General features: G+C 38.9%; 3 protein-coding genes across 6 annotated transcripts; all 3 read right to left on the bottom strand.

The window, feature by feature from the left end:
• Positions 1–1,372: 1,372 nt before the first annotated feature.
• Positions 1,373–2,528, bottom strand: LOC140952484 (uncharacterized). Its single transcript, XM_073401908.1, has 2 exons — positions 2,471–2,528; positions 1,373–2,201 (listed from the first exon to the last, which is right to left on the bottom strand). The coding sequence occupies exons 1-2, from the start codon at positions 2,526–2,528 to the stop codon at positions 1,579–1,581; spliced, it is 681 nt and encodes a 226-aa protein (XP_073258009.1). The 3' UTR covers positions 1,373–1,578.
• A 38-nt stretch (positions 2,529–2,566) lies between these two features.
• Positions 2,567–4,093, bottom strand: LOC140952480 (uncharacterized). The gene is made up of 5 exons (XM_073401906.1): positions 3,998–4,093; positions 3,814–3,853; positions 3,710–3,736; positions 3,221–3,273; positions 2,567–2,812 (listed from the first exon to the last, which is right to left on the bottom strand). The coding sequence occupies exons 1-5, from the start codon at positions 4,073–4,075 to the stop codon at positions 2,567–2,569; spliced, it is 444 nt and encodes a 147-aa protein (XP_073258007.1). The 5' UTR covers positions 4,076–4,093.
• A 2,457-nt stretch (positions 4,094–6,550) lies between these two features.
• On the bottom strand, positions 6,551–11,246 carry LOC140951766 (uncharacterized). Of its 4 annotated transcripts, none has more exons than XM_073401100.1 (9): positions 11,089–11,246; positions 10,907–10,943; positions 10,802–10,828; positions 10,249–10,298; positions 9,026–9,062; positions 8,921–8,947; positions 8,343–8,395; positions 7,705–7,933; positions 6,551–7,357 (listed from the first exon to the last, which is right to left on the bottom strand). In XM_073401100.1, the coding sequence occupies exons 1-9, from the start codon at positions 11,164–11,166 to the stop codon at positions 6,735–6,737; spliced, it is 1,161 nt and encodes a 386-aa protein (XP_073257201.1). In that variant the 5' UTR covers positions 11,167–11,246; the 3' UTR covers positions 6,551–6,734. The 4 variants fall into 4 exon arrangements, with proteins under 4 accessions (XP_073257201.1, XP_073257203.1, XP_073257204.1 ...); XM_073401101.1 differs by having other exon boundaries at positions 6,686–7,357; positions 11,098–11,246; XM_073401102.1 differs by lacking the exons at positions 9,026–9,062; positions 10,249–10,298; positions 10,802–10,828 and having other exon boundaries at positions 6,552–7,357.
• Between the last annotated feature and the right edge of the window lie 1,254 nt (positions 11,247–12,500).

The following is a 12,500-nucleotide window of genomic DNA, read 5'->3' as shown; positions in this document are numbered from 1 at the left end:
AGAGGATAATCGTACTTAAAAAACTTTCAACGTTTGGGATGAATAGTGGAAGAACTTGATACAAGGCCTCATCATTTGCGAGTGGCAAGATGCACGGGCTCTGGGGCCTGGTGGAAATGGTCAATGAGATGTCAAAGAAAAAAGATAAATTCTGGCCTAAGCTTGAATGAGGACTCTGTGAGAGAGTCTAATCATTATTTTGCAAGTTTACGTCGCGGTAATAATAATAATAATAATATGATCATCGTGAAAAACATTTCTGCGCCACATCTATTCACCCTGCTCAACAGAAGCTGGCATCTGATACATGTCAGATCTGGTCTGATTGGCACCAAAGTCATGTGAACCGTCAGCCATCGCAGTGCAAAGATGTCATCAATTATCATGATTTAAAAAATCATCTTAGTCATCCACTGACTCTAATAGGTCATTTAATTTATATGATTCTACCCAATTAGCAACTTGAGGGTTTATTTAGAGTAACATACAAATGCTATTCTATCCGAGTTTTCACTCTTACTGGTAACTTAATAATGGGGAAAAATCTGGGACATCTCCATAAAACAAGTGTTGGAAAGCAAAAGAAAATGATCAGGGGGATCAGACCACCAACAAAACTCCAAAAGTTCTGTTCACATGGAGCCAACCTAACTAGAAGATCAGATAAAGGTTTTGTTTTATAATCAGTTCGTCTCAAGATGTGTTTGGTGCTACGATATTCCCGCGATAACGACAGATCATGCCACTTGATATTACCTCGATTTCTCGCAGTAAAGACATTGACAAACGTAATCTCTCATATTGGACATTTCGGGCCTCTTCGGTGATTATTCATATATTTTTGTTTAACGATTTGTCTGCTGTTAGGTTAAAGGAATATAAAGAGATTCACAAGGAAGCGCGTCTTTTATAGCTGTAGACGGCTAACATAAATTTTGTGATCTTGAAAAAGAGCCGGTATAAGCTTTTCCAACTTTCTGATCCAATCCTTAAAACTCAAGAGTATGTACCACATGGTGATAATATTCGATGTTATACTTGATAATATCAAAAGTCCTTTTTCTTTTTGCATATTAGAAAAAATACTTCTCCTGTCCGTTCAGTTATTTCGAAAACCGAAAAAAGAAATATGTAAAAAGGCTACATAGTTGTCATTAATTGACGCAGTCAATCGTTATTCTTAGTTTTTTAATTATTTCTGAGTGGATAATTCCGAAAAACTTGCGCATAACAGGTGCACTAGTAGTAGAGTGGAACTGAATCTAACCCTTCCTTAATTTTCCCCCTCCTAAGCAACAAAAGGGTTGTTTTGAGAAAAAAACAAACAAACGACCAATAAACAACACACCCAAATCGCCAATGCTTCTTTTACTTTTATTTTATGAGCAGTCAGTACAAGATGCGAGAACTCCTTTTAACGGGACTAATATCAGGTCGTTATAATCTTGACAACATTGTTGGAACGTTTAATACTGCAGCAGTCTGTTTTAAAACCTACTTTATTATCGCCTGTTAACACCTAAGTATCTAGTTCTTTCTCGCGTAATTAGCTGCTCGGCTATAGGCTTGATGGATTTGCTAACGCACCATCACCCAGATTGGCTTGTTCAGATAACAGTAGCCCGCGATACATTTGGTGCCCCGCGCCCTGCTGTTATCGCTGTAGATGTAGTTGTTTGAGCGATCACCAGCATGCCACATGTCAAGCCACTTATCCGTGCCACGGAGATCTTCTGAGATCCCACCGCTTGAATAGAAGTGGAAAGAGGATATGGTGGCAAAACCCACGCTGGGATTTCTTTTGTTATCTGCTGGAGTGTACTTGTAAAATCCATTCACAGGCTTTCTCAAATCCATAGACTTTCCCATCAAGAATTTGTCGAATTCCTCCTTGTCTTTGTTTGGTGCGCCCGCTTTTCTGTTGTAAATAAGTCGGATGGTATCAACGTCAGCAAAACGGAACATAGCCTCTTTCCAGTCTCCCATGCTTGGGTGTACGTGACTTGCGGCATCTGCGTTCTTAGTTGCAGCGGCCACTGATGAGAAAACAGTTTTGATGCAGAGGAAGCCTAGGGAGACCTTGGTGGCAACTAGGGTCCAACCTCCATGCTCAGTTTCCATGTCGCAAAAGGCTTGGAACGAGTCTTTTGTCGAACCACCGTTTGGATCAATCCAGTAAAGCCTACTGCCATGACTTTGGCCTGATCATAAATAAATTGAACAATGAATATTATTTAAGATGTTTGTTTATATTTTATGATTAATAAGATGAACTTTGGTAGGCTTATTTAAGAAACACGTCTTTGAATGACAGTTTTTTCCCCAATACCCAAGTCCATGCTTTTCTTTTTCTTTCGCCCTTATGCCTACCCCAAGGGTTTTTATTTCTACTCTCCGCACTCATCCTCTGTAAAAAGATGAAAGATGGCGTCCCCAGCATTACAAACTTTAAAAAGCAGCTTTCACTCGCCCTCAATATGTACACCTGTATTGCAGACCAGCTGCTTCCCAGCATTTTCTACAACCATCATTACTCTCCTCAGTATCAATGGTTTTTTTTTATTTATCACAGTTTAATCTTACCAGAATTTAAAATATCCAAACAATGGCGGCCGGGTCTATCCGCTGTGTAACCTTTTTCAACAGTCAGCACCGGAAGCCAAACACTTCCATCACAGAGTTGCAAGGATGTCTGGGAAGTATTGTAACTAACAGTGCCGGCGATGCTTGCGGTACATTTCTCAGCGGTATCGCTAAACTTAATTACACCTCCTGCGTTGTTTCCTGGTGAGCCACGTTCTCCTTTTTGACCCTGAAAAACAAAAACAAAAAAAAAGTCTAGGGTTGAGGAAACTTGAAGACTCAGATCTCTTTCTCTGTAATCCTTTAATTGAAGACTGGCCTTTCCACCGAGATTTCGTCAGATTTTAACCGAAATTTTGTATCTTATGTAACTAATTATTAGAACAGACAAAGGTGGTACTGTGTCCCTCCCTTTTACTACAGAAAATAGACTCTGGAGTTAAACAAGCGTGTTTTTTTTTTAGGAATGTTTATTAGGCAGCGGAAATCTCAGATTGCAGGGAACTTGAGTAATCTTAGCCTTTTGCCCAGTCTTCTTCAAAGTTCTCGTCTGGCTTATTCATCCTTGATCCAAACATAATTTATCATCGATTTGATAATGGCAGAAAGAAACTTTATTCCTTTTTAATATTTTTACCTTCATTCCGTTTCCCGCGTTGATCCCGTCTCTTCCATCACGACCATCCTTTCCTTGGGTGTGAAAAAATAAAATAATTTAATGACTGATGAGTAGAAAAGAGAAAGAGAAAACGCATGCAAAAGAACGGCGGAAGACAACAATTTTGAGTGCCACGTCAGTGATATTGATCTCTTGCTTAATACTTCATCTATTTTTCTACACCATCTGAATTAAAAATTCCCAGCTCCGACTACGTTATCTTATTTTTAAAAAGGTTCGCTTTTCGACTATCGACAGTTATAACTTCTCATATTTTCTCAGATTTATTCGCTCGGTTGTAATATGGAACTTAAATGGCTACTTTAAGTTCCTATGGCAGTATTTCCCGCTAGCAATCTACTATATTCCATTTATGGCCAGAGGGTGTAAGTCTGGGTCTTGAATCGTCAACATTGTGTCAGTTAGTGAGAACATGGTTATATTGATATGTGCGACGTGTTATCTCACCGTTTTGACCATCTCTTCCGTCCCTTCCTAGGAAAAAATTTAAAAAAAGAGAATCAGAACATGTACAGAAAAAAATCAGGATTCTCTTAATGTCTTCAGCTTACCGTCGCGACACGAGTTACAACAGTGGTTTTGCTTTGTTAACTGAAGAAGAAAACCGCGAGGTATTAGTGAGTGAATTTTACTGATTTAAGTGGTATAGTCATGGTGTATCTTCTTTCTTCCTTTTTAAATTAGACCACATTAATTCATGCATGAAGGAACAGAAATAAAAAAAGCGAAACTTGCATTGCTTGGAGATGTTTTCTGGGTTGCGAAGGAACGCAAGATGAGAACAAGAAACAACGGAATAACCAAGCGAAACATTTTTAGTTCACTCTCCTTTGGTTTTCAGTAGAAAATGGCAAGTTCAAAATGGATGGGAAGATGTTTTTTTTTTTTCTAAACAAGAAAAAGCGGCGAGACCATCGAAATTTTAATTTTCACATTACTTATGCTGTTTTCAATGCAGATTTAATTTACTGTCATACTTGACTGCCCCTGCCGGCCGAAAACCTTTGATCATACCGGAATACAAATCAGCGATATAAAATGGGGAAGAAAGAGTGTAGCAAACCCTTAAAGTACTGTTATACACAATTCAATTTTTACGGAGGCTTTTATAAGGCGCAGTTAAAGAAGAACACTGAGCTTCCCTTGATCAGCATCAAAAGGAGAGTAGTTGGGAATACCGTAAGAATATGCCACCCTACCCTTACCGAAAAATATACTGATGTGAAAACGAGAGAGTAAGAAAAAGATTTGTATTTTATTTTGGATCAATCTTTCCCAACTTATCTTTATTTTGCTTTGGAACCTTTCTTTCTATCTGCTAATCACCATAAGCGACCACCTTCCCTATACGACATTATATTGTGATCATTATCGGTGATCTTTTCTTGGCAGTCAAATAAGAAAATACTGTAGCTCACCCTGGAACTATTCTTTTGGCGCACAGGTGTAAAACACTTCTGTTTCACACAAAGTAAGTCATGATCACGTCACTCCTGATCCCATAGCAGCCCAAGAGGGAGGCAGAAGAGGAAAGCTGTTCGCCATAGTCGTGGCATATTTTGGAAGGAACAATATGACAAAAAATGACGACTAGCTCAAAAATTTATCTAGAAAGAAATGAGATTGTCTGCAATATCTTTTGCTGGGTTACTTAAGAGAATAGAAGATTAAGTGCCTCGAAGGAAGAAATTTTTTCTGAATATATAATATCTCTGGGTCATTTTCTTCCGTACGTGTAATGTCTGTCACGTGACTAATCACGTGATCAAAAAATATGTAAAGACCTAAATTTTACAATAACGATTAAATAAATGTCCATGGACTGTCGTGGAAAACATTCCAGTAGGACAATTCCACTGAGCCAACTGGTTACTACGCTCTACTCAGCAGCAGCTACCTAGCGTCTAATATCTTGTCTGCTTGACAATAAGCTCAAGAAAACAGTCAGCCTTCACAGTGCAAAGATGTTCGGAATCATCGTGATTTATCCGAGGGGACTAAGACTTCATCATCCTAGCCATCCACTGACCCCTATCTGATTATTGACTGTGTAACTCTGAAAGTAAATCCTTATACTACCACTGAAATGTATTATTTAAAATACTGAAGTTTAATTAGCAAATTGCAAAGCTGTTATTGATGAGGAGCCAAGATGCCTGATTTAAATGGTCATGTTATATGGGCTTGTTAACAGGAGTTCAAACTTTATGAATCGCCTCCATGACAACAAAGCTAAAAAGCATTTCTTTTTCTGTGTCCCTTAAGAACAGGTCGTTTTCTCCGAGTTTTCATTCTTATCGGAAAACTCATTATTGTCAAAAAAACGGTCATTTCAAGCATGTTAACCTGACCCAGCTTCAAAAAGTCCTCTTATCAGCATTTTCGGTTGTCCTGCTTATACCAAGTTCTTTTTCACGATTCGTATCTTGTGTGGTTGGAGGAATATAAAAAGAGCACGATCAAGCGCATCTCCCTTTATCGGTAATAAACCCGCACTTTAAACAATTCGCTTCATGCAATGATCTTGAACTAAAATGAGATTTAGATATAGATATAGGCTTTGCCGACCGGCTTTCTGATTCAATATGTTATAACTTAAGACTATGTAACACAGGGTGCTACAATGCGATGATGTTATGCCTAGTGGTTTTAAAATTGCCTTTTCGTCTTGAATATTAGAAAAAAATACTTTTCCGGTGTCTATTGAGTTATTTTGAAAACCCGGAAAAGAAATATGAACAACCGAGGCTACTCTCTTTTGAGGCTGAAAACAACAAATTTTTCATTAATTGACGCAGTCAGCATCGTAAATTGTAAGAACCTTTAATAACCTCAGTTCTGCATTTTTGAGAATATTTCTGATCGACTGAATAACTTCGCGGATAGGTAAAGTGAAACTGAATCTACTCAGCTTGCGTAGCAAGCGTCTACGTGCGGTTTGGGAGCAAAGAATAAGGAACGAAAAGACCGCGCGAAAAATGGCGCTAGTTAAAGAGCGGGGAGGGGGTGGGGAAGAAAAGTAAGGAAGGACCCTCTCTCATTATGTCTCTCGTTCCATTTCTCGCGCGGCCAAAACCGAAAATTCCTTTCGTCGGTCTTTCTTTGCTCCGAAACCAGACGGAAAAGCTTTCTACGATGGCTAGAATGTAGTCCTTAATTATTTCAGCCTTACCCAAGCAACAAAAGGATTGTTCTGGAAAAAAACAAACAAACAAACAACCGACAAATAAACAACACACAACCAAATCGCCAACACTTTTTATTTTATTTTATGAGGATTCAGTACAGGATGCGAGTATTCTTTCAACTGGACTAATCATCAAGTCGTTTTAATCTTGACAACATTGTCGGAGCTTTTGATACTCTAGCGGTCCGGCTCTTTTAAAACCTACTTTATTCTCGACATTTAACTCCGAAGTATCTAATTCTCTCTCCCGTAATCAGCTGCTCGTGTATTGGCTTGATGGATTTGCTAACGCACCATCACCCAGATTGGCTTGTTCAGATAACAGTAACCCGCGATACATTTGGTGCCCCGCGCCCTGCTGTTATCACTGTAGATGTAGTTGTTTGAGCTGTCTCCACCACGCCACATGTCAAGCCACTTATCCGTGCCACTATGACCTTCTGAGATCCCATTCCTTGAACCGAAGTACAAAGTAGATATGGTGGCAAAACCCACGCTGGGATTTCTTTTGTTATCTGCTGGACTGTACTTATAAAATCCATTCACGTTTTTTCCCACATTCATAGACTTTCCCATCAAGAACTTGTCGAATTCCTCCTTGTCTTTGTTTGGTGCGCCCACTTTTCTGTTGTAAATGACTCGGATGGTATCAACGTCAGCAAAGCGGAACATAACCTCTTTCCAGTTCCCTATGCTTGGGTGTATGTGACTCGCGGCATCTGTGTTCTTAGTTGCAGCGGCCACTGATGAGAAAACAGTTTTGATGAAGAGGAAGCCTGGGGAGACCTTTGTGGCAACTAGGGTCCAACCTCCACGCTCAGTTTCCATGTCGCAGAAGGCCTGGAACGAGTCTTTTGTCGAGCCACCGTTTGGATCAATCCGGTAAAGGCCACTGCCATGACTTTGGCCTGATCATAAATATATTGAAAAATGAATATTATTACGTCTTTGGATGACAGTCTTTTTCTCAGTACCCAAGTCCATGCTTTTCTCCTCCCCCGCCCTTCCCACCTTTTTCCTTTCACCCTCACGCCTACCCTAAAGGTCTTTAATTCTACTCTCCGCAATCATCCTCTGTAATAAGTTCAAAGATGGTGGCTGAAGCATGCATTGCAAACTTTAAAAAGCAGCTTTCACTCGCCCCCAATATATACGCCTGCACTGCAGGCCATGTTCTTCCTAGCATTCTCTACAACCATCATTATTCTCCTCATTCCCTTATGGGCTCTATTTATTTATCACTGCTTAAGCTTACCAGAATTTAAAATATCCAAACAATGGCGGCCTGGTCTATCCGCTGTGTAACCTTTGCCAACAGTCAGCAGTGGAAGCCAAACACTTCCATCACAGAGTTGCAACGATTTCTGGGAACTATTGTAGCTTACAGTGCCGGCGATGCTTGCGGTACATTTCTCAGCGGTATCGCTAAACTTAATTACAGCTCCTGCGTTGTTTCCTGGTGAACCACGTTCTCCTTTTTGACCCTGAAAAACAAACAAGTCCTTAACTGTTCTTCAAACCCATCTAGGGTTGAGGAAACTAGAAAACTCAGATCTCCTTTTCCGTAATGCTTTTACTTAAGACTGGTCTTTACCGCTGAGATTTCGTCAGATTTTAAACGGAATTATTTATCTTTGTAACTAATTTATGAGAACAGACTAAGGTGGTACTGTGTCGGTCCCCTTTTCCTTCAGAAAATAGACTCTGGAGTTAAACAAGCGTGTTTTTTGGAGGCAGCTGAAATCTCGGATTGCAGGGAGCTTGAGTAATCTTAGCCTTTTGTCCGGTGTTGTTAAAAGTTCTCCTCTGGCTTATTCATCTTTGTTCCCAGAAATAATTTATCATAGATTTGGTAATGGCAGAAAAAACGTTATTCCTTTTTAATATTTTTACCTTCATTCCGTTTCCCGCGTTGATCCCGTCTCTTCCATCACGACCATCCTTTCCTTGGGTGTGAAAAAATAAAATAATTTAATGACTGATGAGTAGAAAAGAGAAAGAGAAAGAGAAAACGCACGCAAAAAAACGGCGGAAGACAACAATTTTGAGTGCCACGTCAGTGACATTGATCTCTTACTTAATAGTTCATTTATTTTTCTACACCATCTAAATTAAAAAGTCCCAACTCTGACTACGTTACTCTTATTTTTAATAACGTTCAGTTTTCCATTTTCAACAGTCAGAACTTCTTATATTTTCTCAGATTAATTCGACCGGTTGTAATATGGAGCTGTACTACTAGTTTAAGTTCTTATGGCAGTATTTTCTGCTAACAATCTACTATTCCATTTATGGGCAGAAGGTGCGAACAGGTATATACGTATAGGTACTAAATTGGAAGGTTGACCGGGTCAGAAAGTATTTTACTGCTTAATTAATGAAAAAAGGGAACTGCTGGGTCTTGAATCGTCAACATCGGGTTAGTGAAAACATGCCCGGTTATTATTAATATGTGCGATGTCTTATCTTACCGTTCTGACCATCTCGTCCGTCCCTTCCTAGAATAAAAATGAGAAAATATATTAAAACAACATGAACAGAAAGGAATCAGAATTCATTCAAAGTCTTTAGCTTACCGTCGCGACAGTTGCAGCAATGGTTTTGATTTGCTACCTAAACAAGAGAAAATCCGCGAGGTATTAATAATGAATTTTCAATGGTTAAAATAGCACAGTCATGGTGTTTATTCTTTCGATCTTACTTTTTTATTACACAAAATTAATTTATAGAAGGACCGAACTAAAAAAAGCCAAACTTACATTCTTTGCAAAGTTTTTCTGGCTTGCTAAGGAACGCAAGACCAGAACAAGAAACAAGGGAATAAACAAGCGCAACATTTTGAGCTCACTCTTCTTTAAGTGCTTCTTCCGTTTTCAGTAGGAAATGGCGAGTTTCGCAGTGATGGGAAATATAGTTTTTTTTATTTTGTTAACATGAAAAAACGGCGAGACCATCAAAATTTTAATGTATGTATTATGTATGATAACCCATAATCTCATGACCCTTGTCATTTACTGTCCTTGTCCAATCTCGACCCAGTGCTTACGGTTTTGACTCCGGCCTTTATACGGAGAAGAGCTCCTGGGGTGGAGATTGTGTCCTTGTCGGCCGAGAGCTTAAATACAGAAAAACTATCCACAACAGGCAATAACAGCAAGTCCTTGAAGTACAGTTCAGTATATGTTATTAAATCGTTACGAAGAATTTTTGAAGCAAATAAAAGCAATAACATTGAGTTTCCCTTTATATAATCAGTGGCATGAGGAGATAGCCGGAAATACGTGTTAACTAAACAAACTAAATGGTATGAGGCGCAAGACAAAGCACTGAACGCTTTAACTCTCTCCCGCAATTCACTCTACCCCTATACCTTGCCCTAAAAATACACTGATGGGTACATTTGAGAATTGGAAAAAGATATTCCTGTCTTACTTCCATCAGCTTTACCCCCTCCCCCAAAACCCCACCTAAGTTTGCTCTTGAACGATCCTCAGTTAATTACCACGTCTCTAAAGCGAGCACCTTCTGTGTCACGATCTTTCAAAGTATCGCCATGTTTTCCTGTCAGTTTGCCAAAGTAGCCATTCTCGACCACTACTCATGATCCGAAGGTTCTGGTGACGAAATTGCAGAGTATTTCAAAGTGTAACGCTCTAGCACATGCACTCACGACTAGTTTGGCGCAAGAGTTTAAAAACGTTTCTATTGACTCTATTGTTTTGCACAAAGTAAGCGTTCGCTTTACTCCTGATCCCTGCGGCAAAGAGGAAAAAGCTTTATTCCTTTTTAATATTTTTACCTTCATTCCGTTCCCGTTGATCCCGTCTCTTCCATCACGACCATCCTTTCCTTGGGTGTGAAAAAATAAAATTATTTAAAGGTAATGAGTACAAAAGAGAACGAGAAGAACTCACGGAAAAGAAAGCGGAAGACAACAATTTTGAATGCCACGTCAGTGATCTTGATCTCTTAATTAACACTTCATTTATTTTTCTACACCATCTAAATTAAAGAGTCCCAACTCTGACTACGTTATCTGACTTTTAACAAGGTTCACTTTCCATTTTCAGCAGTCAGAACTTCTCATATTGTTTTTAGATGAATTCGCCCAGTTGTAATATGGAACGTAACTATATGGCTAATTTAAGTTCCTATGGCAGTATTTTCCTGCTAGCAATCTACTGTTCCTTTTGTGAGCAGACGTTGTGAACAGATATATACGTATAGGTACTAAATTGGAAGGCTGACCGGGTCAGAAAGTATTTTACTTCTTAATAGAATTCAGAACTGCTGTGCATTGTGTCAGTTAGTGAAAACATGGTTATATGGATATGTGCCATGCCTTATCTTACCGTTCTGACCATCTCGTCCGTCCCTTCCTAGGGGAAAAATGGGAAATTATGTTAGAACAACATCTATAAATAGGAATCAGGATTCATTAAGAGTCTTTAGCTTACCGTCGCGACAGTTGCAGCAATGGTTTTGATTTGATACCTAATCAAGAGGAAATCCGCAAGGCATTAGTATTGTATTTTATTGGTTAAAGTAGCACAGTCATAGTGTATATTCATTTGATCTTGCTTTTTATATTAGACAAAATTAATTATTTTCAAGGACCGAACTAAAAAAAGTGCCAAACATTGCTTACAGAGTTTTTCTGGCTTGCGAAGGAACGCAAGATCAGAACAAGAAACAACGGAATAAACAAGCGTAACATTTTGAGCCCACTCTTCTTTAAGTGCTCCTTTCGTTTTCAGTTGGAAATGGCGAGTTTCACAATGATGGGAAAGATGTTTCCTTTATTTTCTTAACATGAAAAAACGGCGACACACTATCGAAATTTTAATATTTGTATTACGTATGATAATTTTGATGCAAACATTGGTTGAGCTGTCATGACCCTGTCATGTATACTGACTGTCTTTGTCCACCAAGAGCTTTTTATAAAAGTGGAATAGTCAGCATTGAGCGTAACAAACCCTTTATTAGAAGTACAGTACCTTGCAATAAAATTTTAACACAGACTTTTCCAGTAACAAGTAAAAAAAAAACACTGCAGTGTCATTAGATGCAATCAGCGACGTGAGGAGAGAGTCAGAAATAGTGTTTACTTAACAAACTAAATAGTATAAGGCGCTCAACCTTCTTCTCGCAATCTTCTTTACTTTGCCTTAAAAAATTCACGCTGAAGCCTGAGTAACTGAAAGAGAAAAAGATTGTTATTGTTTCACATAAAATAAGCGATCGCTTTGTGCATGATTCCACCGCAGCGGGGAGGATGACGGAGGCGAAAGCTGGACACTTTAGCTTTGACATTTTGGAAGAAAAAAAACTAAAACTGGAAAAATAGAGAAGAAGAAATTAGGCTCCAAAGTGTGTTCCGAGAAACATGATTGATCGGCAATGACTTTTGCTGGGTAGCCTAAAATATCTCGAACTTTTTCGTGATTAAATATCTCAGGTTCTTATTCTGCCGTGTGTGTTAAATCTGTTACGTGACTAAACACGTGATCAAAATTTAAATTAAGGAGATTGTATGAATTTACTTTGTATAGACAAATGAATTATCGTTTCTGATAGAGGATAATCGTACTTAAAAAACTTTCAACGTTTGGGATGAATAGTGGAAGAACTTGATACAAGGCCTTATCATTTGCGAGTGGCAAGATGCATGGGCTCTGAGGCCTGGTGGAAATGGTCAATGAGATGTCAAAGAAAAAAGAATAATTTCTGGCCTAAGCTTGAACGAAGACTCTGTGAGGGAGCCTAGGCATTATTTTGCAAGTTTACGTCGCGATAATGATAATATGAACATCGTGAAAAACATTTCTGCGCCACATCTATTCACCCTGCTCAACAGAAGCTGGCATCTGATACATGTCAGATCTGGTCTGATTGGCACCAAAGTCATGTGAACCGTCAGCCATCGCAGTGCAAAGATGTCATCAATTATCATGATTTAAAAAATCATCTTAGTCATCCACTGACTCTAATAGGTTATTTAATTCATATAGTTCTACCCAATTAGCAACTTGAGGGTTTATTTAGGGT

This window comes from Porites lutea, chromosome 11 (genome assembly GCF_958299795.1).
Source record: "Porites lutea chromosome 11, jaPorLute2.1, whole genome shotgun sequence".
Classification (NCBI taxonomy): Eukaryota; Metazoa; Cnidaria; class Anthozoa; order Scleractinia; family Poritidae; genus Porites; species Porites lutea.
The sequence above is the reverse complement of the archived record's forward strand: the minus strand, read 5'-3'. Positions and strand labels throughout refer to the sequence as shown.